This window comes from Cervus canadensis, chromosome 18, assembly GCF_019320065.1.
Source record: "Cervus canadensis isolate Bull #8, Minnesota chromosome 18, ASM1932006v1, whole genome shotgun sequence".
Taxonomy (NCBI): Eukaryota; Metazoa; Chordata; class Mammalia; order Artiodactyla; family Cervidae; genus Cervus; species Cervus canadensis.
The window spans coordinates 15,328,021-15,355,232 of record NC_057403.1 but is presented as its reverse complement, the minus strand read 5'-3'; the positions used below and the strand labels follow the sequence as shown (position 1 = coordinate 15,355,232).

Below are 27,212 nucleotides of genomic sequence, written 5' to 3'. Positions count from 1 at the left end.
GGCTCCTCTGTCCATCTGATTCTCCAGGCAAGAATACTGGAGTGGGTTGCCATGCCCTCCTCCAGAGGATCTCCCCCACCCAGGGATTGAACCCTGGTCTCCTGCATTGCAGGCGGATTCTTTACCAGCTGAGCCACCAGGGAAGTGTTACACCAGTGTTACAAAGGGAAATAATATCCTGCTTCGGAGATCCTGGGGTCTCTGTGTTGTGCTGGCTGACCCCAGACCAGAACACGGCCGAGGCGGCCACTGGGGGGAGGGCGGCGGCCTCTCAGTTGACTTGTCACCATCAGCCTTGCTATAGAAAGTGTGCTCCACAGTCCAGTATGGGCAGCATCACCTGAGAGCTTGTTAGATGCAGACTCTCAGGTCCACCCCACCCCTGCTGAGTCAGGCTCTGCATTTTAACAGGATCTGCAGACCCTCCCTGTGCATCGACGTTGGGGAGAGGCTGCCCCGCCCCACATTCTGAAGTCTCAGCCAGGCTGGGCAAGCATGTGACCTGTGTGGCTGCTGAAGCAGCTTTCCTAAGGTCCCTCTGGGGGGCTCAAAGTCTTCATGAAGCACCACAGGTGGTTCCCATGCACCGTGGGGACACTGTCCCTGTGACTATAGTTCCCGATGCACCTCCTCCCCACCCCCCAGCCTCCTACTTTGCGGGGGAAGGCCAGAAGGAGAACATGAGGCTGGAGACTGTGGAAGAGGGGAGGCTGACTGCACCCCCCAACTGAGACCTACGGGGTAATGCCCTGGACAGGAGCCCCAGGGAGGTGCTCTCCCCAACAGTGGGGGAAACTGCATACGTCTGTGTGTGTGTGTGTGTGTGTGTGTAGGGTGAGAAATCAAGCTGCCAAAGGCAGAACAGCATCGCTTCCCAGGCAAATGAAATGTAACAGAAAGGGAAAAGGGAAGAGGAGAGAAGGCAGTCAGGAATGAGAGAGGTGGGGAAGGTGAAGTCAACTGAGAGTGAGGCCCCAGCCCCGGTCCACGTGACTTAGCGACGTGACCTTCCTTGGGGGCCAAGCCAATCACAGAGCAGGAAGGAGAGCAGAGCTCACACAGCAGCTGCAGTGCCTGTGAGCCTTTCTGGAGCAGAAGTTCTCCTCACAGACAGAGAGGCAGCAGACAGCAGGCACCATGGAGCCCCCCTCAGGCCCTTCCCGCCGACGGTGCGTCCCCTGCAACAGGCTCCTGCTGGCAGGTGAGTGGGGACAATTTTCAGGGAGTGGGCAGAGACAGTTTTCAGGGAGAACAGGAGACTGGGTGGGATCTCTGGGAGAGACTGGGCTCTGAGAGGGGACAGAGTGCTTCTGTTCAGACCTGAGGGCAGAGGACAGGAGAGCAGGGAGGGTGAGGGGCTCAGCCACAGGAGACGCTCCATGAACTAGAACTGGTGAGGGGCAGGAAAACTTCAACTAGTGTAGCTGTTACAAGTTATTCTTCACTGAGCAGTAACTGTTGAAAACTGATGACGATAATAATAACTTATGTCTGGGTGTCACTACAGAAAAACACTTAACCGTGACACTAAACATTATCCTTACCCAGCACCCTTAGAAACTGACAAAACCAGGCTGTGGAATTCCTGGGACCTCTCATTCCTTTATCCCCAGGTACAATGTCTGGAGCCTGGTCCTGACACTGCGTTTCAAGCAGGATCAGAAAAGCCCCTGCCCTCACGGAGCTTACACTCTGTGGGGAGGAAGACAGACAGGCAGAGAGATCTAGAATGTGCTGTCAGGCGCTGACAGGCATCATGCAGGAAATGGAGGAGGGAAGGGTCAGCAAGTGAACACGGAGGGTCTTTAGAGCAGGTGGTCGGGGGGGGAAGGACATCTCCCAAGAGGCCCCTGAGTGTGAGCAGTTGTGTGAGGGCAGTGAGGGAGTGAGCCGGGGGAAAACTGGGGAAACAGAGGAAATACAGAGCCCAGAGGGGCCGAAGTGATGGGGGTCATGCTACTAAGCTTGAACCACACACACACACACACACACACACACACACTAAGGCTTGAGGGATGGAGAGACCAGCTTAGGACCCAGGGCACAATTTCCCCATCCCCCACAAAGGTCAGAATATTAACTGATTCCTCTCTCTTCCCTCCTAGCCTCACTCTTAACTTTCTGGACCCTGCCCACCACTACCCAGCTCTCTATTGAAACGGTGCCACCCCTTGCTACAGAAGGATCCAATGTCCTGCTACTTGCCCACAACGTGACAGAGAAAACTCTACGCTATTCCTGGTACAGAGGAGAAAGGATAGAAACCATCCAGCTAATTGCATCATATGGAGTAGTCATTAATGCAACTGCCAAAGGGTCTGCACACGGCCTTCGGGAGACACTTTACCCCAATGGAACCCTGCTGATCCAGAACATCACTCAGGAAGACACAGGATCCTACACCCTGCTCATTTTAAAGAATGATTTACAGACAGAAAGACAGACTGGACACCTCAACGTACACCGTGAGTGCTTCCTGTTACCTCGGGGTGTTGGGGTGGGAAGCAGTTGAATTTTGCTCTGACAGACCCAGATGGTGCCTCCATCTAGCCTCTACATTATGTCCCGTGTTGGGGTTTGAAGATTTAGTGCAGGACACACACAGTGGAGACGAACTCCAATGGGTCAGAATTCCACTCAGGGTATCTGGACCCTGCAAACACCGTGCAGAAAGAAGGACGGTCTGATGGGAGGCACTCAGCAGAGGGAGAGAACGCTCAGTCCAGCCCCCCTGGGTCCCTCCCTGCAACCGTGACCCTGAGGAGGACCCTGCAGGTCTCAGTAGGGGCCTGACCTGAGGGATCCTCACAGAGAAGCTCAGGCCCACGGGGAAGCCCCTCCCCAGACCCTGTCCCAGGGTCCCGGCTCCAGCGACCACGGAGAACCTGGGCCGCTGGTGGTTGTTGGCCTCCCAGGTGGGGCTGACTGGGGCGGATGATTCCCAGCTCCCTGAGGCCAGGGTTTCTCAGCAGGTCACCGGCCAGGGCTCAGCCCCTGGCACGTCTGAGCAGGGGCGGAGTCCAGTCCTTCCCCTGAGACTCAGCATGGAGAGCAGGTTAGGCTGGGTTTTTGAATTTTTTTCAATTTAGGTATTTTTATTTACTTATTTGGCTGCATTGGGTCTTCGTTGTGGCATGTGAGATCTTCTGGTTGTGGTGCAAAAACTCTTCGTTTCAGGATGTGGGATCTAGTTCCCGGACCAAGGATCAAACCCGAGTCCCTTGCATTGGGAGTGTGATGTCTTAGACACTGGACCACCAGGGAAGTCCCTGAATTTTTTGATAGTCAAAGAAAATTGTGGGAAACGGTCCAGGAAAGTTAACTTAAAAAAAAAACAAACTCCACTTGATGATGAGGATGTTAGACATATGGGCTGAGAAGAGAGTCCCAGTGCTAATACTACGGAGATGTCCAGGGAGACTGGTCAGGGGTCATCCCAGGGTACCTGGGGGTCAGAGAGGAGGGACAGTCCTCTCCTTACAGATCATCAATGAAGAGAGACTCCATTCCTTCATCACAGATTCAGGGCCATCCTCTGGGGCACCTTTACAGAGGTCACTGGGGCCCGGGGCTGGCTGAGATCTCGGAGAGGGAGCGTGGCCCAGGCCCCTGACCCACTCTCAGCAGTCACCCCTCTGTCTCACCACAGACCCAGTGGCACGGCCCTCCCTCCAAGCCAGCAACACCACAGTAGCAGCACATGAAGGTCCCGCGGTCCTGACCTGCCTCACAGATGAGACTGGGGTCTCCATACACTGGTTTTTCAAAGGCCAGAGTCTCCTCCTCACAAGGGGGATGACACTGTCCCTGGACAATAGCACCCTCACCATAGACCCCGTCAGCAGAAAAGACAACGGGGATTATCAGTGTGAGGTCTCCAACAGGGGCAACTCCAGCAAAAGTGACCCCCTCAGGCTGCATGTGAAATGTAAGTGACCATTTGCCTTATGCTATATCTTTCTCTGCGGATTATTCTAACAATCGTGTGGAAAATGGAGAGAGGTCACGGTGGGCAGAATATCAAACGAGACCACTACAGGGCTTCCGAGGTGGCTCAGTGGTAAAGAATCCTCCTGCAATGCAGGAGACGAAGGTTTGATCCCTGGGTTGGGAAGCTCCCCTGGAGGAGGAAATGGCAAACCACTCCAGTATTCTTGCTTGGGAAATCCCATGGACAGAGGAGCCTGGCGGACTACAGTCCATAGGGTTGCAAGGGGTCAGACACAAGTGAGCAACTGAATACACCCACACAGTAAACAGGTGGCAGAATGAGTAACAGCTCAATCTCTGAATCAAATACAGTTTCTTCTCCTGGGTTTAGCATTTTAATGTAACTTTCACAAGATTCGTTGTTTTTGTTTTGTGCTGTTACCATTCTTTTAATGTGAAGAATACATAAAATATATAATTTTAGCCATTTTTAAGACTGCAGCTCAGTAGCATTAAGTACATTCACATTGCCACTATCCATTTAGAACTTTTTCATCTTATTAAAAACTCTGTACCCCTTAAACAATAACTTCTAGAAGTCCCCCACCTCAAGCCCTGGCAAACACCATTCTACTTTCTTTGTCCCTATGAATTTGATTATGATAGTCATTTTGTATAAGTGGAATCATGTTATAGTTCAGTCACTCAGTCGTGTCCAGCTCTTAGCAACCCCGTGGACTGTAGCACACCGGGCTTCCCTGTCCTTCACCATCTCCCAGAGATTGCTTAAACTCATGTCCATTGACTTTGATGATGGCATCCAACCATTTCATCCTCTGTCATCCCCTTCTCCTCCTGCTCTCCTCCCAGCATCAGGGTCTTTTCCAATGACTTGGCTCTTTGCATCAGATGGCCAAAGTAGTGGAATCATATAACATTATAATTATCCCTTTGGGTCTGATTTATTTCACTTATTAGCATTATGTCTTCAGGGTCCTCTCCATATTACAGCATATGTCTGAGTTTCATTCTCTTGAAAGGCTGAAGTATATTCCCTTGTATCTATACACAACATTTGATCATTCATAAGTTGATTGTCTTTTAAATTGTTTCCACCTTTTGTGAATATGCTACCATCAACATGGGTGTCTAAGTATCTGTTCAATCACTGCTTTCAATCTTTTTTATTGTGGCTGTGCTGGGTCTTAATTGCAGCATGCGGGCTCTTCATTCTGGTGTGCAGGCTTTCTTTAGTTGCAGTGTGATGGCTTCTCTTGCTGAGGCACATGGATTCTCCTGTTCTCGGGCTTAGTTGCTCTGAGGCATCTGGGACCTTAGTTCCCTGACCAAGGATTGAACCCATGTCCCCTGCATTAGAAGGTGCATTCTTAACCACTGGACCACTAGGGAAGTTCCGCTTTCAGTCTTTTGGGCACACAACCACAAGTGGAATCACTGGATCAAATGGCAATTGTTTGTCCAACTGTTTGATGAATGACCATGTAGTTTTCCATGGTGGTTGTAGTATTTTGCATTCTCACCCGCAATGCACAAAAGTTTCAACTTTTACACATGCTTACAAACACTTCTTGTTTTCTGTTTGCTTTTTTTTTTTAATAACCATTCTAAAGCGTAAGAAGTGATATCTCACTGTGGTTTTGATTTGCATTCCCCTAATTACTGGTGATGTTGAGCATCTTTTCATGTGATTATTGGCCATTTGTCTCTTTTTTAAAAAAAAAATTGGAGTTTATTTTACAATGTTGTGTCAGTTTCAGTTGTATAGTAAAGTGATTCAGTTATACGTATACATATATACATTCTTTTCCAGACTCTTTAGCCATATAGATTATTACAGAATATTGAGTAGAGCTCCCCATGCTATACAGTAGGTCCCTGTTGGTTATCTATTTTATATATAGTAGTATGTACATGTTGACCCCATGCTCCTCATTTATTCACACACACACACATTTCCCCTTTGGTAACCATAGGTTTGTCTTCTAAATATGTTGAGTCTGTTTGAGTTTTGTCAATAAGTTCATTTGTATCACTTTTTAAAATAGATTCCACTTATGAGTGGTAGCATATGGTATTTGTCTTTCTCTGTCCAACTTGGTTCACTTAGTATGAGACTCTCTAGGTCCATCCATGTTTTTGCAAATGGGACTTTTGCATTCTCCTAATACCTGAGTAATATTCCATGGTACATATATGTACCACATCTTCTTTATCCATTCCTCTTGTTTACATCTTCTTTAATTTCTTTCAGTAGTGCTTATTTATAATTCCTAAATGTATAAATCTTTCACCTTCCTTGTTAATTCCTAAGTAGTTTGTTCTTTTGATATTATTTTTCATATCAAAATAGAATAAAATTTTCTTAACTTCCTTTTTGAATATTTTATTGTATATAAGAGCAACTTATCTTTACATGTTGATTTAGTATCCTTCAACTTTGATGAATTGTTTATTAGTTCTAACAGTTTTCTGGGAAATCTTTATCATTTTCTACATATAAGGTCATGTCAATGGCAAACAGAAATAATTTTATTCTTCTTTTGCAATTTGGATGTCTTTTGTTTCTTTTTCTTGCCTAATCCCTCTGGCTAGTATGTCCAATGCTATTTTGAATAGAATTGGAAACAGCAGGCATTGTTGTCATGCTCCTGATCTCAGAAAATAAATGTTGACTCTTTCACCGTTTAGGGTGGTGTTAGCTGTGGGATTTTTATATATGGCCTTTATTATGTTGAGGTGGTTTCCTTTATTTCCCAGTTTTGAGTGTTTTATCCTAAAAGGTTAGTGGGTTTCTTTCAAATGGTTTTATTTATTTAACCTCCTTACTTTATACGTCTGTTCATATATTCTATTTCTTTATGATTACATCTTGGTAGCTCTCATGTATCCAGGAAATTGTCCATTTCACAGAAGTTATCCAATTTGTTGGCATAGGATTATTCCTAGGACTCTTATACTTTGTATTATTTTTGTAGAATTAGTAGTAATGATTCCACATTCATTTCTGATTTTTATAATTTGAGTCTTCTCTTTTTTTCTTAGTCAATCTAGTTAAAGATTTGTCAATTTTGTTAATCTTTTTGAAGAACAAAATACTAGTTTTGTTGATTCAATCTACTGTTTCTCCATCCTCTAATTTGTTTATCTCCACTCTAATTATTATTATTTCTTTCCTTCTGCTAGCTTTGGGTTTAGCTTTTATTCTTGTCCCTCAAGTTGTAAATTTAGGTTGCTGATTTCAGATCCTTCTTTTAATATAAGCATTTACAATTATAAATTCTTGCATGAGATTCTTCACTTCTCTGAGCCTCAGAGTCCTCAAGGGAGAACTGCAATAAGAGAACCTTCTTTATGGCATTTTTTCACAGATTTAATGTAAGATTCAACTAAACCCTTAGCAAAATACCCACATGGGGAACATTTTCCAAACAATTTAGCTGCTATAATTATTACTATTATCATTGTTGTTGCTGCTGTTTAGTTACTAAGTCCTGTCCAAGTCTTTGAGGCCCCATGGACTATAGCTCACCAGGCTCCACTGCCCATGGGATTTCCCAGGCAAGAAGACGGGAGTGGGTTGCCATTTCCTTCTCCAGGGGACCTTCTCAACTTCATTAGGCTGTATACAGTCAGGTGTTCCTAGGACGACTTGACTCTCGAGCCACATCTCATTAGCCACATGGCTTTAGGTTTTCCACCATTGTAAACCTCAGATTTTCCATCTATAAAATGGAAATAATGTCTATCTGACTGGGTTATTATATGAATTAAATGAGATATTTGGCAAATATATAGCACAGAGCCTGGCACAGAGTATGTACATCATAAGCTCACATTAGCACTGATTTTCAGTCTTGAGTTGAACGGTGAGGACCACTGAAGTGAAAAAGAAGAAACAGACAAAAGGTGTTATATATGTGGGGAGGGAAAGCACAAAGATCCACAGGAACATGTTACTTCCTAAATATGGAAGGGAGGAAACAGCGGGGCTGAGTACAAGGTTTCATGTCTAGTATGATAGTTTTCATTCCATGAGATGCAGCCAGGATGGGATTAGATATCTAAGACATGCCTTGCAGAAAATGCCTGTGAAGGACAGTGAGGCAGGAGTGGGAGGAGCCTGGGAGGGTCCTCAGAGCAGGATGCACATTGGGTCCCTAGGAAGGAGGAAGTTTCAGGCTGCAGTGCAGTTCTAAGAGATATCTGCAAAGCTGGCAAGGAGCCCTTGAATTAAAAGTCACCCATCACACAAAAAAATTTATGTCTCACAGAATTGGGATTGATTTCATATTCCTGCTGGAAACCTGTGTGAAGGGTGGTCTCTGTGAAATCGGGTAGTGAATTCAGAGGGCCTTCCATCATTTAAGTCCCAACCATAAGACACCTCCAATGGCTCAGATGGTAAAGAGTCGGCCAGCAACGCAAGAGACCCGGGTTCGATCCCTGGGTCGAGAGGACCCCGTTCAGGAAGATCCCCAGGAGAAAGAAATGGCAACCCACTCCAGTATTCTTGCCTGGGAAACCCCATGGACAGAGGAGCCTGGCGGGCTACACTCCATGGGGTCACAATGAGTCAGACATGACTCAGGAACTCACACTTTCGTAAGACACCTAACAGGTGCATATTCATGGGAGCCATACCTGGTACCCAGGTAAAGATGTAACCATGAAAAGATGGGAAGTGATAACATACAAAAATAACCATCATCAGTCCTTCTTACATTTCCAAAGACTTCAAAAATATGAGTGAAGAAAAGTCAGGTTCGAATTGAGGAATGTGGTCACCAACCTAGAAATACAATCAGAGAGGAAAAAATCGCAAGGATATAGGCAGTTACTCACCTCACAGCAACCTTCCACAGAAAGTTTATACCTTGGAGGAACAAGCAGAGACTATTTATTTCATATTGAGTTATTTCCTGAGCCTCTCCCACTGTAAAATAATGTCGCCTTCATTCATTCATTCTTCTCTCTTCTTTCCACAACAGATAAGCTGACACCCGAAAGTTCCTCTGACCTCTCAGCTGGTGCCATTGTCGGCATCGTGATTGGAGCTGTGGCTGGGGTGGCTGCTCTGATAGCAGCCCTGGTGTATTTTCTGTACATCAGAGAAACTAGACGGTATGCCACCTTTCCTCTTGTTCCGCTTTCTTCGAGGCTGACTGCCCTGCTTGGGAGAGGGAAGGAGACTTCGTCTCTGTCTCTGGCCTAGATCTGCTCCTCCCTCATCCTGCTTCTTGGCACTGATTCTTATGGGTCTCCTCTTCCCTGGTCTTCATGTTTCCTGTAACCCCCTGTCTCTTGGACATGGCTATTCCCACCTCCATCTGGTTTAGAGGGGGCAGCGCCAATTGTGTTCCTCTGTCCAGGCAGGGAAACCAAGGTCCAAGAAGGAAAACCAATGAGGACATGAAAGGAGGGGCAGGAGGAAGGGAGACCTGTGCTCTGTCGACCACAAGAGCAGGAGGAGGGAGGGACAGGACTGGAAGAGAACCTAAGAAAAGCAGGAACAACCCAAGCCCTCCAGGGCAATAAAGAAAGTGAGAAGTAACCAGCATCTACCTACAAAAGTGGAAAGATGTCCGGGTAGAAATAGAAGCAGTTGAGATGAATGGCCTTAAATGTTCTGAAGAGCCATTAAACCAGAGAGGAGTAAACATGAGAGGGGGTAATGGGTAGATTGAAGACGGAGGTCCTAGGAAGAAAGAGGACCAACCAAGGTGAAAATGAACATGGAGGGGCCCCAAGGAATCATGCCGACACTGTGCTTCCTAATTCAAGGAGCAGAGACCCTGTGCCTGGGAATAGTAGTCACTGTGTCTGATATTCATTTAGGGCAACTGACCAGTGCAATCTCACAGAGCACAAATCCTCAGATCACAACCACAGTAAGTAGAGCCACTCACTCAGGGAGAGCTGGTTTGTTCCACCACGTGCCCTGACCGACCAGGGAATCCCTACCTTCTGAAATACGAGAGGTGATCTCAGTCCCCACCCTCAGTTTGGCACAGGTCCTCACCTCCTTCCTACTCATGGAAGAGTCCCCAGACACATGGCCCCTCTGAGGCCACACAAGCCAGGCAGCAGTGAGATGGCCGAGCTTCCAGGAGCCCTTTCTTGATCCTACCTCCTTCCCCCTCCTGCCTCTGTTAAGGATGCGGACTTCTCCTATGGTGAGACTTTCCCTGCCTCTGGTGCTCTGGGTGCTGGGGGCCTCAGCCCCTCCTGCCTCTGGAGCCTGCTGCCTAGACACACACCTGTGAGACACACCTGGGCAAAACTCAGGCCTTGTGAACTGGCAGAAATCTTCAGAAGTGCACTGAGGCCTCCCCTCAACACCCCCACCCCGCCCCACCACCACCTCGGTCTAATGCACTGGGGTCTGGACCACAGACTGAGGGAAGAGAAATCCTTAAGTCTTACTCATGGGCCCCTGCCCTCCCACAACCTGCCACCTCCTTCAGCTAGAAGTCACATCAGCTTTAGGAACAGTCCTTTCTGAGGCCATAAGGCAACTCTGCATTTTCATAGGTTGATGACTTTCCTTTGTTTCCCAGGTCAAGGACACTCTGACAGTTCACCTGAAAAGGTAAGCACAGCCAGCTTCACTGGCTCTTTTTCTCATGGAAATATCTCTGTGTAGAATGGGTTAGTCTTGTAGACACAAATGGGAAATCAAGTTTGGGTCAAACTTCCTCACTGCAGCAACAAAGAAGCATTACTCCTACAAGTCCACCTCACTGGACTTGATCACAGCTGGACCTAACAAGTAACTTAACCTCACAGGGCCTCAGCTGAGTCCTCTGTAACATGGGTGTGCTGCCTACTTCACAGAGGAGATCAAGGAATTAAATGGCATAAATAAGGTAAGCACTCAACACAGTGGCCAGAGCAAGAAAGGCACTAGATCATTCTCCTTCTTCTGCCTCCAGGCTGACTCTGCTGTTACTCACAAATGATAATTCCCAGTGTTATAGACCTGAGGTCTTGATTCCTTTCCCTTCTAATACTTTTACTGAATTTTCCTCATCTTAATCTTCAACAGAATACACATATAAACTGAAAAATGCTTCAATCATAAGTACTGGGTTGACCCAAGTTTGTTTTTCCATAAGATCTTATGGAAAAACTTATGGAAAAAGCTGAATGAGCTTTCTGACCAACCTAATAATTTTAAGAGTGTGTAAGTTTCCACAAGTTGTTCATATCTATGTAAACAGTACCCAATCATTTTTAAAAAATCAGCCCCCCTCAACACACACACACACACACACACACAGACACACACACACACAATGCTGCAGTTACTTCCCTCTGAAAAGTATATACTGTCTTCACTTCCAATGCATGAGATTACTTTTACTTGATTATGTGCTTATATAACGACGAAATACACAGTGTACATGGGTCTGGCTTCTTTCATTCAAAATTGGTTTGCAAGATTCATTCATATGGTTGTCTGCCTGTATTGTCTATTTATTCTTATTGCTGTGCCATCATATTCCATTGTAGAATACGATAATCATCCATAATGTTCTAATGATTATTCAATAGGATGTTACTAAGCAGAGAAAATAGGTAATAAAAGTCTTTCTCTGAAGCTAAAAGTTTCAAAGTGGTAAGAGCATGGGTGCTGAGTCACCCTGGACAAGGGGAGGGTCTGGCCTATGATGCTGATTTAACTGACTGCTGCTCATGCCTTTCAGGTTAATGAAGTTGAATATTCCTCCCTGAACTTCAATGCCCAGGAATTTACAAAAGAGCAACTTCAGCCTCCCCATCTCCAACACATACAGAAACCATTTATCAGAAGTGAAAAAACAGTAATGGAACCTGTCCTGCTTGTTGCACTGTTGACTTATTCCAGGCTTCTCAACCCCATCCCTAGGACATCCCCCTGCCCTCAGGGAAAATGAGGAGAGAGTCTTCCCCCAGCTCCTTCCACCCCTAATGAGGCTCCTCCAGGCTGCCTGGTCACAGCCCCTTCCTTCAGTGTCAGTGGATGAAAAGGCACATCCACGAGGAGATCTGTAGGAAACCAAAACTTCCTCGTCGTTGAAATCTAGCAAATCGGACCCTGGGAGAAGGTTGCCAGAAGCTCTGCCTCTCCCCATTTGCTGACCTAGACCAGTTGTAAACTTGTGTATTCAGAACATATTCATTCCTTCCCACCTCAGTCCTGTTGGAGTCTAACATGAATTTGCCATAACCTGGAGAATTATTTCTTATCCACTGAAATGCCTGTGCCAGAAAAGAAGAGCAAGGAGAAGGAAAATGAAGAGCTTCTGCACTCTGAAGCCCAGTGTGAACCCACCATTCACAGGAAGACACATACATGACCAGCTCTGAGCTGGGAAGTTCTACACCTTTGTACGCTTTCAGGATTGTCCGCCTGCAGGATCAGGGACTAAACAACTTACTACTTAGCTAGAATACCATCTAAACCTTTGAAAGCATGCCTTCAGAGAACCCACTAGAAGCAACTTGAAAACAACTTCTCAGCGTTCATAAGTGTATCTTGATGGAAACTGCAAAAACAAACAAACAAAAAAACCACACATGCTGTTTTAGTAATGCTATGGGCTTTATTCAAAGCAATGCCCGGACATTCAGGGGTCATCGGTTTATGGGGCAGTCAGCTCTTACCAGATGCAATCTGCTGGGATTGGGGAAAGGACTCAGAAAGTCACCCTGCAGAGATTATTGAAATAATGGTCAAAGAATGTACAATTTGGAGGTATTGGTTGTTTATTCCCTTCCTTCTGAGACATTCTGCCATTTTAATTTTTGTAACTGCCTGTTTATGTGAAAGGGGTTCTGTTTAATTTGTTGCATAAGCCAATCTGACCACTTCAGGGGGAAGAACCTACCAAAGCCCCTCATGTCCCTCTGGCCATGAGCTCCCTAAGGCTTTTGTGTCAGGGGCTCCGCACAGAAAATAAGAAGTAGCAGTTGTCTACCTCCACGGCCAGAAATGGGTCTCACTCCATTCCTAGGCATCTCAGGCCAGTCATCAACCCCCTTCTCTTCCGTGTTCCTGCCTGTGCCTGTTCTGTCCATCTGCCCCGCTTACCTTCTCAGGACACCTTCTTGAGAAGCAGGAGCGCCCTGAAGGGAACACGGCCCCTTGCGCTATTTGCATTGTTTACAGCCCAGGAGGCCGCACTGGTGCGCACGCTCCTTAGGACACAAGGTGCAGATTATGACTCAGCCCTGGGTTTCTTGAAGAGCCTCTGGAGTTCTTCTCCCATGGGGTGCACGGGACCCAATGTGTCGGCACGGAAAGGGAGGACGGGAGGAGGAGAGGTGCACCTGCTTCCCACCAGCCTTCTGCACAGATGGGGCCTCCTTGGGCTGCTGAGAGAAAGGCTTTATTCCACCTTCATGTCGGACCTCATGCTGTGTGGAACTGGCCTCCGAGACGGGTGGCTGGGAGCGCTCTGTACTCAGGTACCTCTTTCAGGGTTTTCTCACCCTGATACAGACTGTGTACACCTCCCCTCATACAAGCACTTCTGCATAATTTAATTTTGCCTGGCTGAGGCCATTTCTGAATGATTTGTAAAAATTGCTCTATGTTTATAATAAATATTGTGTATCAGATATCAACATGCTGCCTCACAGTTGGTACTGCTTTCTGCATTGCCTTCTTTACAGGCAGAAGAAATAGAAATTGCTCAACAGGGAGTCAGACTAAGCCTGTTTCTAAGTCCAGAGGTATTGGATCCTGGGATCTGAGAGCTCAATCAATTCATGTGCACACCTGCTGACAAAGTGCGTCCACCTAGAGCCACAGGTCACTGCCCCAACCTGCCTGGAGGACCTGCCTGTCTTCCTCTGGGAGAGAAGGAGAGAAGATGACTTCATGAGTAAAAGGTCTGCTGGACTCTTCACTAGGGACACACCACACTGCCGACACAGATGGCTCCAGTGCACCCCATGCCTGATCCAGTGTTCACTCGCACAGTCTCCATGAGCTCAGGTGTGTAGAAATCTCTCCTACACGTCCCGCCTCCTTGTTCCCTGTCCCTTTCTCTGCCCCTCAGAGAGTCAGAGCTCTTCCAACCAGGATAACCTTCCTTTATTAATTATACTAAGAATTAGCCTGTCATCTCATTTCCTTCACTTCCAAGCAATTGGAACATGTGCTGTCTTTCCCCTCCTCAGCCCCTGATTTCCTCTGGCCCTCTGCTGTGTGCCTCCATCCCAAGACCACTGGAAGCAGCAATAAAGTCAGCACACAGGGGACTTCCCCGGCGGTAAAGAATCCATCTTCCACTGCAGGGGCGGTAAAGAATCCATCTTCCACGGCAGGGGCCACTGGTTGATTCCCTGGTGGAAGAAGATCCCACATGCCGTGGAGCAACTATGGCCATCCGTCACACCTACTGAGCCTGTGCTCTGCAACAAGAGAAGCCACCACAGTGAGAAGCCCACCCACCACAACCAGAGAGAGAGCCCTCACTCTCCACAACTAGAGAAAAGACTGTGAAGCAATGAAGATCAGCCAAATATAAAATAAATAAATACTTTATTTTTTTAATTGGCAGTAGTAATTAATGGCCTTGGACTTCCCAAGTGGTGTAGTGGTGTAAAGAACCCAACCACCAATGCAGGACATGTAAGAGACAAGGGTTCAATCCCTGGGTCGGGAAGATCCCCTGGAGGATGAAATGGCAACCCACCCCAGTTTTCTTGCCTGGAGAATCCCATGGACAGAGGCGCCTGGGGGCCACGGTGCACGAGGTCACAGAGAGACAGACAGGACTGCAGTGACGGGGAAGCAGCAGCACCATGAGCCTGGTGCGCTCCGTCATGTCCGGTTCTCTGTGACCCCGTGGCTGGAGCCCACCATGGAATTTCCCAGGCGTGGACACAGAATAACTTGGGGAGGAGAGTAACCACCATCCTTAGACCAAACGATAGACGTGCCTTTGCTTTAAAATGATCCTGGGCTTCCCTGGTGGCTCAGTAGTGAAGAATCCAGCTGCCATTGCAGGAGACATGGGTTCGATCCCTGATCGGGAAAGACCCCACATGCCGCGGGGCGACCAGGCATGCACTCCACAGCTATCGAGCCTGTGCTCTGGAGCCCGGAAGTCACAACTACTGAGCCCACGTGCCCCAGAGCCCATGGTCTGCAACAAGAGGAGCCACTGCAGTGAGAAGCCCGAGCACCACAACTAGGGAAAGACCTGGGCAACGAAGACCCAGCACAGCCAAAACTGAACAGATAAATAAAACATACTTGGTTTAAAACACACACACACAAGACCTCATGGCTTAGGCTATTCCTGAGGGAAACAGACACCCCAGAGGGGGACCCTCCAGACTGACTGTGTCATGCCTGACCAGAGGTCGAGAGCTCTCCTTATCTGCCTTATTCCCCTCAGTTTTTCCAGGAGCACCTGGGACTCTGTGTGAGGTATTCTCTCCCCTCTTGGGGCTCCTCTGGGGCTTCTGGGTTGAGCCCCTGAAGGCCTTCTCAGAGAAAAATACCTCTGAGTTTTTCCCACTCAGCTCACTAGGTTACTGCTAAGTTTTCCGCCTATCTATGTTTATCTTGATGGAAACACAAGGAGGTCTCTGCACCAGAGAAGAGACCATTTACTCAGAGACAGGGATCCAAAGACTTAGATTGGAATGTTGTATGGATTTATCATTTGAGACCTTCTCACCAATACCCTGGGAGAGTTCAGAGCACACAGCTTTCACCACGACAGTGAGATATGATTTTGTAAGGAAGCCCCAGCAGCCTTGAAGAGCTAGCTCTGCGATGACTCTTCTCTGGAGCTCAGAAATTACAGTGGGAACCGCTGCCACAGAAGTGGGAAACCTCAATGCAATGGGGGTAACTGGCTCGAGAGGCAGCAGGTCTAAGAGGCGTTTGTTGTTCAGTTGCTAAGTCGTGTTCAAGTCTTGGTGACCCCATGGACTGCAGCACACCTGGCTCCTCTGTCCTCCACTATTTCCCAGAGTTCACTCAAATTCATGTCTACTGAGCCAGTACTTAAGCACCAAAGGCAAGGTGGGCCATGCTCCCCATGATGGACAGTAGAGTCAATGATGCCATCAGAAGAGTCTGACTCAACAGAGAACAAAGGCACTGGCTAACTGAAATGAAAGAAACAGGAAGTCTAACAAATGCTTACTTGACCCGTATACGTGAAAGAGCTCTAAATCACGTGAACAAAAGGCAAATAAAATCAAGGAAAAAGAAGTCAGTATCCCTCAGTCAATTCCTAGCTAAAAGACCCAGAATCCTTGGGGTGTATGTATCTTTTTCAGCACTGCTTGCAATAGCCAGGACATGGAAGCCACCTCAGTGGCCATCAACAGCAGAATGGGTAAAGAAGATGTGGTACATATATACGATGGAATATTCTTGTTGTTTAGTCACTAAGTCATGTCTGACTCTTTTCCTCATGCCTCGTCTTCTTGTCCCCATACCTCTTTGCATCTGGCTGTTCCCGAGTTATGCGTGCGTGCATGCAAAGTCCCTTCAGTCGGGTCTGACTCTGTGACCCTATGGACTGTGTCCCGCTCGGCTCCTCTGTCCTTGGGATTCTCCAGGCAAGAATATTGGGATGGGTTGCTATGACCTCCTCCAGGGGATCTTCCTGACCCAGGGATCAAACCTGTGTCTCTTAATGTCTCCTGTATTGGCAGGTGGTTCTTTACCACTAGCGCCACCTGGAAAGCCTGTTCCTGAGTTGTATCTTTGAATAATAATCCCAGGACTTCCCTGGTGGTCCAGTGGTTAAGAATCTGCCTGCCAAGGCAGGGGACATGAGTTCAATCCCTGGTATGAGAAGATCCCCCATGCCTCAGAGCAATTAGACCTGTGGCCTCAAGGACTGAAGGCCGAGGGCCTGGAGCCTGTACTCTGCAACAAGAGAAGCCACCACAAGGAGAAGCCCGCGCACCACAACTAGAGGAAGGCCGTGCACAGCAACAGAGACCCAGTGCAGCCAAAACTAAATCAACAAAGAAGTAGTAGCCCAAGTACCATGGATCCCTCTCCTGTTACCTGGCCTCTCTCTCTGAGCCACACCTGTGGCCTCCTGGAGAAGTCCCACTGATCAATCACTGGCAAAAGAGAAAACTTGAGGCTAGTTTACAGAGAGTTCTGCTTGATGTGCAGACACCACGTGAAGGGGAAAAACTGCAGCACGACACACCCTTTCTGAAACCTCCCTGAAAGCCAGAGCAAAGAGAAATCCTCTGGGGGGGCAGGGGCAGGGGAAGAAACTTCAGACAGTGCACCTGACTGTCCATTTCACCTGGAAGGAGGAATGGCCAGAGGTGTGACTATACAGTGATTCACAGGCTGTGGCCAATGGCTTGGCTGGGCCGTCAGGGATTTGGTTAAGAACATGACTAGAAAATTGGTGTCAAGGAGATCTGGGACGGAAATATATGGATAAGCCTCTCTGAATGCTCACCGTTCACCTCAGCAGGAGATTTAAATAATCAAGTGGCTAGAATGACCTGTTCTGTGGACACCTGTCAGCCTCTTTTTTTTTGTTTTAAACATTTATTTACTTATTTTTGGCTGGGCTGGGTCTTCATTGCTGTGCGCGGTCTTTCTCTAGTTGCAGTGAGTGGGGGCTCCTCTTCACTGCAGTGGCTTCTCTTGTTGCAGAGCACAAGCTCTAGGGTGCTCAGTCCTCTGTAGTTGCAGCCCGTGGGCTCTGGGCCCAGGGTCAGTAGTTGTGGCACACGGGCTTAGTTGCCCCAGACCAGGGATCGAACCCACATCCCCTGCGCTGCCAGGCAGATTTTCAACGGCAGGACCACCAGGGAAACCCCAGTCAGCCTCTTTCCCCAGCTACCCCTGCCTTCGACTGGTGGGCTCATGAATGTAGTGGCCACAGCGGTGAGGATGCAAGTCATACGTGGACTCAGCAACACAGACTTCCACTCACCAAGGCTGACCTGGCTACAGCCACCGCTGAGGGCCCAGTATGTCAGCCCCGAGACCCGCCGGACCTCAGTCAGGGCACTGCTCCCCAGGGTGATCAGCCAGTTACCTGGTGGCAGGCTGATTACAGTGAACCTTCTCCGTGATAAAAGGGCAGACTTCTCTTCTTACTGGGACAGGCAGGTACTCTGGATACAGATCTGCCTTCTCTGCAAGCAAACGTCTGTGCCCAAACTACCATCCATGGCTGCCTTGGTGGTCCAGAGATTGGGAATCCACCCACCAATGCAGGAGACACGGGTTTGATCCCTGGGCCGGGAGGATCCCACCCGCCTCAGAGCAACTAAGCTCAGTGTTACAGCTACCGAGCCCGAGAGCCACAGCTACGGAAGCCCGCGTGCCCTAGAGCCTCTGCTCCGCAACCAGAGACGCCACCGCAATGTGCCCCGCACCGAAGGGTAGCCCCTGCTCACCGCAACGAGAGAAAACCTGAGTGCAGCCACAAAGACCCAGCGCGACCAAAAGTACAAAAAACATTTTCATTTTTTACTAATAATAAGGAAATTCAGGCAGGGAACTCCGCAACAAGAGAAGCCACCACAATGAGAAGCCCACGCTCCTCAACTGGAGAAAGGCCGTTCACAGCAACAACTGCTGCTGCTGCTGCTGCTGCTAAGTCACTTCAGTCGTGTCCGACTCTGTGCGACCCCATAGACGGCAGCCCACCAGGCTTCCCCATCCCTGCGATTCTCCAGGCAAGAATCCTGGAATGGGGTGCCATTTCCTGCATTCCTCTCCAATTCATGAAAGCGAAAAATGAAAGTGAAGTCGCTCAGTCGTGTCCGACTCTTAGCGACCCCATGGACTGCAGCCTGCCAGGCTCCTCCGTCCATGGATTTTCCAGGCAAGATTACTGGAGTGGGGTGCCATTGCCTTCTCCGACACAGCAACAAAGACCCTCGATAATCCATGAGGTTAGGCAGAACCGCCTGGTGTGGGGACTGCTGCATTTCCTCCCCTGTCCACGAGAGGGCAGCAGAGTTCCTCCACGGCCTCGAGTCTCCCCAAGGGTCTCAGACCTCCCTCAGCCCAGCAGTCAGACCCTCACGGGTGTCACCTCAGTCCACGGTCCTCCTCGCTCTCCACGCCCCCCACACTGGACTCCGGCACCTCCTCCATACAGCCAGGCGTGGGCCCACTTCACACCATTAGCAACTACTATTCCTTCAGGCCACACCCTGGGAGCTGTGGCCCCACTGGACCCCCAAGGAGAAAGAAGGAGGATCCCTCTCACCCGGCATTACTCACGGCCCCTTTCCAGCCACTCAGTCTTTTCTGGAGGCTTCTGATGGGAATAGAACACAACCTTCTCACAGCCTCTGAGATCCCTGGGGAGACCCTCAACGTGACAGTCGCCTCTGACTCTTTGGGACCCCATGGCTGTCGCCGGCCAGGCTCCTCTGTCCATCTGATTCTCCAGGCAAGAATACTGGAGTGGGTTGCCATGCCCTCCTCCAGAGGATCTCCCTTACCCAGGGATTGAACCCTGGTCTCCTGCATTGCTGGCGGATTCTTTACCAGCTGAGCCACCAGGGAAGTGTTACACCAGTGTTACAAAGGGAAATAATATCCTGCTTCGGAGATCCTGGGGTCTCTGTGTCATGCTGGCAGACCCCAGACCAGAACACGGCAGAGGCGGCCACTGGGGGGAGGGCGGCGGCCTCTCAGTTGACTTGTCACCATCAGCCTTGCTATAGAAATTGTGCTCCACAGTCCAGTATGGGCAGCATCACCTGAGAGCTTGTTAGATGCAGACTCTCAGGTCCACCCCACCCCTGCTGAGTCAGGCTCTGCACTTTAACAGGATCTGTAGACGCTCCCTGTGCATCGACGTTGGGGAGAGGCTGCTCCCGCCCCACATTCTGGAGTCTCAGCCAGGCTGGGCAATCATGTGACCTGTGTGGCTGCTGAAGCAGCTTTCCTAAGGTCCCTCTGGGGCGTTCAAAGTTTTCATGAAGTGCCACAGGTGGTTCCCATGCACCGTGGGGACACCGTCCCTGTGACAAGAGTTCCCGATGCACCTCCTCCCCAACCACCCAGCCTCCTGCTCTGCAGGGGAAAGCCAGAAGGAGAACATGAGGCTGGAGACTGTGGAAGCGGGGAGGCTGACTCACCCCCCCCAACTGAGACCTACGGGGGAACGCCCAGGACAGGAGCCCCAGGGAGGTGCTCTCCCCAACAGTGGGGGAACTGCGTACGTGCGTGTTTCGAGGGTGAGAAGTCAAGCTGCCAAAGGCAGAAACAGCATCGCTTCCCAGGCAAAGGAAATATAACAGAAAGGGAAGAGGGAAGACTAGAGAAGGCAGGCGGGAATGAGAGGGGAGGGAGAGGGTGGGGCCTGGGCAGAGACCCCGCCCCCGGGCCTCTTGAACTGGCTAGTGCTCCTGCCCCGGGAGGAGGCCCAGCACAGAGGGGGAAGCAGAGCTCACACAGCGACTGCAGGGCTTGTGAGCTTTTCTGGAGCAGAAGTTTTCCTCACAGAGAGGGATACAGCAGACAGCAGGCACCATGGAGCCCCCCTCAGGCCCTTTCCGCAGACAGAGTGTCCCCTGGAACAGGCTCCTGCTGGCAGGTGAGTGGGGACAATTTTCAGGGAGTGGGCAGAGGCAGTTTTCAGGGAGAACAAGAGACTGGGTGGGATTACTGGGAGATACGGGGCTCTGAGAGGGGACAGAGTGCTTCTGTTCAGACCTGAGGGCAGAGGACAGGGGAGCAGGGCACAGGGTGGGGGGCTCAGCCACAGGAGACGCTCCATGAACTAGAACTGGTGAGGGGCAGGAAAACTTCAACTAGTGTAGCTTTTACAAGTTATTCTTCACTGAGCAGTAACTGTTGAAAACTGATGACAATAATAATAACTTATGTCTGGGTGTCACTACAGAAAAACATTTAGCCATGACACTAAACATTGTCCTTACCCAGCACCCTCAGAAACTGACAAAACCAGACTGTGGAATTCCTGGGACCTCTCATTCCTTCATCCCCAGGTACAATGTCTGGAGCCTGGTCCTGACACTGCGTTTCAAGCAGGATCAGACAACCCCTGCCCTCACAGAGCCTACACTCTGTGGGGAGGAAGACAGACAAGCGGAGAGATCTAGAATGTGCTGTCAGGCGCTGACAGGCGTCATGCAGGAAATGGAGCAGGGAAGGGTCAGCAAATGAACACGGAGGGTCTTTAGAGCAGCTGGTCGGGGGGGGGGGAAGGACATCTCCTAAGAGGCCCCTGAGTGTGAGCAGTTGTGTGAGGGCAGTGAGGGAGTGAGCCGGGGGACAGCTGGGGAAACAGAGGAAATACAGAGCCCAGAGGGGCCGAAGTGATGGGGGTCATGCTACTAAGTTTGACCACACACACACACACACACACACACACACTAAGGCTTGAGGGATGAAGAGACCAGCTTAGGACCCAGGGCACCATTTCCCCATCCCCCACACAGGTCAGAATGTTAACTGATTTCTCTCTCTTCCCTCCTAGCCTCACTCTTAACTTTCTGGACCCTGCCCACCACTACCCAGCTCACTATTGAAACGGTGCCACCCCTTGCTACAGAAGGATCCAATGTCCTGCTACTTGCCCACAACGTGACAGAGAAAACTCTAGGCTATTCCTGGTACAGAGGAGAAAGGGTAGAAACCACCTAGCTAATTGCATCATACAGAGTAGCCACTAATTTAATTACCAAAGGGCCTGCACACAGCGGTCGGGAGACACTTTACCCCAATGGAACCCTGCTGATCCAGAACATCACTCAGGAAGACACAGGATCCTACACCCTGCTCATTTTAAAGAATGATTTACAGACAGAAAGACAGACTGGACACCTCAACGTACACCGTGAGTGCTTCCTCTTACCTCGGGGTGTTGGGGTGGGAAGCAGTTGAATTTTGCTCTGACAGACCCGGATGGTGCCTCCATCTAGCCTCTACATTATGTCCCGTGTTGGGGTTTGAAGATTTAGTGCAGGACACACACAGTGGAGACGAACTCCAATGGGTCAGAATTCCACTCAGGGTATCTGGACCCTGCAAACACCGTGCAGAAAGAAGGACGGTCTGATGGGAGGCACTCAGCAGAGGGAGAGAACTCTCAGTCCAGCCCCCCTGGGTCCCTCCCTGCAACCGTGACCCTGAGGAGGACCCTGCAGGTCTCAGTAGGGGCCTGACCTGAGGGATCCTCACAGAGAAGCTCAGGCCCACGGGGAAGCCTCTCCCCAGACCCTGTCCCAGGGTCCCGGCTCCAGCGACCACGGAGAACCTGGGCCACTGGTGGGTGTTGGCCTCCCAGGTGGGGCTGACTGGGGCGGATGATTCCCAGCTCCCTGAGGCCAGGGTTTCTCAGCAGGTCACCGGCCATGGCTCAGCCCCAAGAGCTGCGCCTGAGCAGGGGTGGAGTCCAGTCCTTCCCCTGAGACTCAGCATGGAGAGCAGGTTAGGCTGGGTTTTTGAATTTTTTTCAATTTAGGTATTTTTATTTACTTATTTGGCTGCATTGGGTCTTAGTTGTGGCATGTGAGATCTTCTGGTTTTGGTGCAATAACTCTTCGTTTCTGGATGTGGGATCCAGTTCCCGGACCAAGGATCAAACCCGAGCCCCTTGCATTGGGAGTGTGATGTCTTAGCCACTGGACCACCAGGGAAGTGCCTGAATTTTTTGATCGTCAAGGAAAATTGTGGGAAAAGGTCCAGGAAGGTTAACTTAAAACAAAACAAACAAACTCCACTTGATGAGGATGTTAGACATATGGGCTGAGAAGAGGGTCCCAGTGCTGATACTATGGAGATGTCCAGGAAGACTAGTCAGGGGTCATCCCAGGGTACCTGGGGGTCAGAGAGGAGGGACAGTCTTCTCCTTACAGATCATCTATGAAGACAGACTCCATTCCTTCATCACAGATTCAGGGCCATCCTCTGGGGCACCTTTACAGAGGTACTGGGGCCCGGGGCTGGCTGAGATCTCTGAGAGGGAGCGTGGCCCAGGCCCCTGACCCACTCTCAGCAGTCACCCCTCTGTCTCTCCACAGACCCAGTGGCACAGCCCTCCCTCCAAGCCAGCAACACCACAGTCGCAGAACATGAGGGTCCCGTGGTCCTGACCTGCCTCACAGATGAGACTGGGGTCTCCATATGCTGGTTTTGGAAGGCCAGAGTCTCCTCCTCACAAGGGGGATGACACTGTCCCTGGACAATAGCACCCTCACCATAGACCCCGTCAGCAGAAAAGACACAGGGAATTATCAGTGTGAGGTCTCCAACAGGGGCAACTCCAGCAAAAGTGACCCCCTCAGGCTGCATGTGAAATGTAAGTGACCATTTGCCTTATGCTATATCTTTCTCTGTGGATTATGCTAACAATCGTGTGGAAAATGGAGAGAGGTCACGGTGGGCAGAATATCAAATGAGACCACTATAGGGCTTCCGAGGTGGCTTAGTGGTAAAGAATCCTCCTGCAATGCAGGAGACGAAGGTTTGATCCCTGGGTTGGGAAGCTCTCCTGGAGGAGGAAATGGCAAGCCACTCCAGTATTCTTGCCTGGGAAATCCCATGGACAGAGGAGCCTGGCGGACTACAGTCCATAGGGTTGCAAAGGGTCAGACACAACTGAGCAACTGAATACACGCACACAGTAAACAGGTGGCAGAATGAGTAACAGCTCAATCTCTGAATCAAATACAGTTTCTTCTCCTGGGTTTAGCATTTTAGTTTAACTTTCACAAGATTCGTTGTTGTTGTTTTTTCCTGTTACCATTTTTTTAATGTGAAGATTACATAAAATATATGATTTTAGCCATTTTAAGACTGCAGGTCAGTAGCATTAAGTACATTCACTATCCATTTAGAACTATCCATTAGATAGTTCTATCCATTTAGAACTTTTTCTTCTTATTAAAAACTCTGTACCCCTTAAACAATAACTTCTAGAAGTCCCCCACCTCAAACCCTGGCAAATACCATTCTACTTTCTTTGTCTCTATGAATTTGATTATGATAGTCATTTTATATAAGTGGAATCATGTTATAGTTCAGTCGCTCAGTCGTGTCCAGCTCCTAGCACCCCCATGGACTGTAGCACACCGGGCTTCCCTGTCCTTCACCATCTCCCAGAGATTGCTTAAACTCATGTCCATTGAGTTTGATGATGCCATCCAATCATTTACCCTTGTCATCCCCTTCTCCTCCTGCTCTCCTCCCAGCATCAGGGTCTTTTCCAATGAGTTGTCTCTTTGCATCAGATGGCCAAAGTAGTGGAATCATATAACATTATAATTATCCCTTTGGGTCTGATTTATTTCACTTACTAGCATTATGTCTTCAAGGTCCCATCCATATTATAGCATATGTCTGAATTTCATTCCTTTGAAAGGCTGAAGTATATTCCCTTGTATCTATACACAACATTTGATCGTTCATAAGTTGATTGTCCTTTAAATTGTTTCCACCTTTTGTGAATATGCTACCGTGAACATGGGTGTCTAAGTATCTCTTCAATCACTGCTTTCAATCTTTTTTATTGTGGCTGCACTGGGTCTTCATTGCATCATGGGGGCTCTTCATTCTGGTGTGCAGGCTTTCTTTAGTTGCAGTGTGATGGCTTCTCTTGCTGTGGCACATGGATTGTCCTGTTCTCGGGCTTAGTTGCTCCGAGGCATCTGGGACCTTAGTTCCCTGACCAAGGATTGAACCCATGTCCCCTGCATTAGAAGGTGGATTCTTAACCACTGGACCACTAGGGAAGTTCCGCTTTCAGTCTTTTGGGCACACAACCACCAGTGGAATCACTGGATCAAATGGCAATTGTTTGTCCAACTGTTTGATGAATGACCATGTAGTTTTCCAAGGTGGTTGTAGTATTTTGCATTCTCACCCGCAATGCACAAAAGTTTCAACTTTTACACATGCTTGCAAACACTTCTTGTTTTCTGTTTGCTTTTTTTTTTAATAACCATTCTAAAGGGTAAGAAGTGATATCTCACTGTGGTTTTGATTTGCATTCCCCTAATTACTGGTGATGTTGAGCATCTTTTCATGTGATTATTGGCCATTTGTCTCTTCTTTTAGAAAAAATTATAGGAGTATATTTTACAATGTTGTGTCAGTTTCAGGTGTATAGTAAAGTGATTCAGTTATACGTATACATATATACATTCTTTTCCAGACTCTTTAGCCATATAGATTATTACAGAATATTGAGTAGAGCTCCCCATGCTATACAGTAGGTCCCTGTTGGTTATCTGTTTTATATATAGTAGTATGTACATGTTGACCCCATGCTCCTCATTTATTCCCACACACACACTTTTCCCCTTTGGTAACCATAGGTTTGTCTTCTAAATATGTTGAGTCTGTTTGAGTTTTGTAAATAAGTTCATTTGTATCACTTTTTAAAATAGATTCCAGTTACCAGTGATAGCATATGATATTTGTCTTTCTCTGTCCAACTTGGTTCACTTAGTATGAGACTCTCTAGGTCCATCCATGTTTTTGCAAATGGGACTATTTCATTCTCCTAATATCTGAGTAATATTCCATGGTGCATATATGTACCACATCTTCTTTATCCATTCCTCTTGTTTACATCTTCTTTAATTACTTTCAGTAGTGCTTATTTATAATTCCTAAATGTATAAATCTTTCACCTTCCTTGTTAATTCCTAAGTATTTTGTTCTTTTGATATTATTTTTCATATCAAAATAGAATAAAATTTTCTTAACTTCCTTTTTGAATATTTTATTGTATATAAGAGCAATTGATCTTTACATGTTGATTTAGTATCCTTCAACTTTGGTGAATTGTTTATTAGTTCTAACAGTTTTCTGGGAAATCTTTATCATTTTCTACATATAAGGTCATGTCAACTGCAAACAGAAATAATTTTATTCTTCTTTTGCAATTTGGATGTCTTTTGTTTCTTTTTCTTGCCTAATCCCTCTGGCCAGTATGTCCAATACTATTTTGAATAGAGTTGGAAATATCAGGCATTGTTGTCATGCTCCTGATCTCAGAAAATCAATGTTCACTCTTTCACCATTTAGGATGATGTTAGCTGTGGGATTTTTATATATGGCCTTTATTATATTGAGGTGGTTTCCTTTTTTTCCTAGATTTGAGTGTTTTATCCTAAATGGTTAGTGGGTTTTTTTCAAATGGTTTTATTTATTTAACCTCCTTACTTTATACGTCTGTTCATATATTCTATTTCTTTATGATTACATCTTGGTAGCTCTCATGTATCCAGAAATTTGTCCATTTCACAGATTATCCAATTTATTGGCATAGGATTATTCCTAGTACTCTTATACTTTGTATTATTTTTGTAGAATTAGTAGTAATGATTCCACATTCATTTCTGATTTTTATAATTTGAATCTTCTCTTTTTTTCTTAGTCAATCTAGTTAAAGATTTGTCAATTTTGTTAATCTTTTTGAAGAACAAAATACTGGTTTTATTGATTCTATCTACTGTTTCTCCATCCGCTAATTTCTTTATCTCCATTCTAATTATTATTATTTCCTTCCTTCTGCTAGCTTTGAATTTAGCTTTTTTCTTCTCCCTTAAGTTGTAAAATTAGGTTGTTGATTTGAGATCCTTCTTTTAATATAAGCATTTACAATTATAAATTCTTGCACGAGATTCTTCACTTCTCTCAGCCTCAGAGTCCTCAAGGGAGAAGTGCAATAGAAGAACCTTCTTTATGGCATTTTTTCACAGATTTAATGTAAGATTCAACTAAACCCTTAGCAATACATCAACATGGGGAACATTTTCCAAACAATTTAGCTGCTATAATTATTACTATTATCATGGTTGTTGCTGCTGTTTAGTTACTAAGTCCTGTCCAACTCTTTGAGGCCCCATGGACTGTAGCTCACCAGGCTCCACTGCCCATGGGATTTCCCAGGCAAGAAGACGGGAGTGGGTTGCCATTTCCTTCTCCAGGGGACCTTCTCAACTTCATTAGGCTGTATACAGTCAGGTGTTCCTAGGACGACTTGACTCTCCATCCACATCTCATTAGCCATATGGCTTTAGGGTTCCACCATTGTAAACCTCAGATTTTCCATCTATAAACTGGAAATAATATCTATCTGACTGGGTTATTATATGAATTAAATGAGATATTTGGCAAATATATAGCACAGAGCCTGGCACAGAGTATGTACATCATCAGCTCACATTAGCACTGATTTTCAGTCTTGAGTTGAACGGTGAGGACCACTGAAGTGAAAAAGAAGAAACAGACAAAAGGTGTTATATATGTGGGGAGGGAAAGCACA

At 47.6% G+C, this 27,212-nt stretch overlaps 2 protein-coding genes and 1 long non-coding RNA gene across 4 annotated transcripts in view; 2 read left to right on the top strand and 1 right to left on the bottom strand.

Annotated features, from left to right (window-relative positions):
• The window catches only part of LOC122420196 (carcinoembryonic antigen-related cell adhesion molecule 7-like), a 320,198-nt gene that overhangs the window by 260,104 nt on the left and 32,882 nt on the right, over positions 1 to 27,212 (bottom strand). The gene's annotated exons all lie outside the window — the stretch shown is intronic.
• On the top strand, positions 1,033 to 11,704 carry LOC122420202 (carcinoembryonic antigen-related cell adhesion molecule 21-like). 2 transcript variants are annotated; one of them, XR_006263222.1, is made up of 7 exons: positions 1,033 to 1,201; positions 2,106 to 2,465; positions 3,650 to 3,928; positions 8,940 to 9,072; positions 9,321 to 9,839; positions 10,509 to 10,540; positions 11,658 to 11,704. XR_006263222.1 is itself a non-coding variant. In XM_043435081.1 (6 exons), exons 1-5 carry the CDS (start codon positions 1,138 to 1,140, stop codon positions 10,522 to 10,524), a joined length of 852 nt encoding a protein of 283 aa, XP_043291016.1. In that variant the 5' UTR covers positions 1,035 to 1,137; the 3' UTR covers positions 10,525 to 10,540; positions 11,658 to 11,704. The 2 variants fall into 2 exon arrangements, 1 of the variants encoding a protein (XP_043291016.1); XM_043435081.1 differs by lacking the exon at positions 9,321 to 9,839 and having other exon boundaries at positions 1,035 to 1,201.
• On the top strand, positions 20,353 to 23,133 carry LOC122420224. The gene is made up of 3 exons (XR_006263228.1): positions 20,353 to 20,507; positions 21,414 to 21,773; positions 22,960 to 23,133. It is a non-coding gene; the product is annotated as an uncharacterized LOC122420224 (long non-coding RNA).

What these genes read in the sequence shown, in the direction of transcription:
- LOC122420202 (XM_043435081.1), top strand. Translation starts at nt 1,138, where the DNA reads ATGGAGCCCCCCTCAGGCCCTTCCCGCCGACGGTGCGTCCCCTGCAAC. An exon ending in TGGACACCTCAACGTACACC is followed by an intron (nt 2,466 to 3,649) that starts GTGAGTGCTTCC and finishes GTCTCACCACAG; the next exon opens with ACCCAGTGGCACGGCCCTCC. An exon ending in CCTCAGGCTGCATGTGAAAT is followed by an intron (nt 3,929 to 8,939) that starts GTAAGTGACCAT and finishes TTTCCACAACAG; the next exon opens with ATAAGCTGACACCCGAAAGT.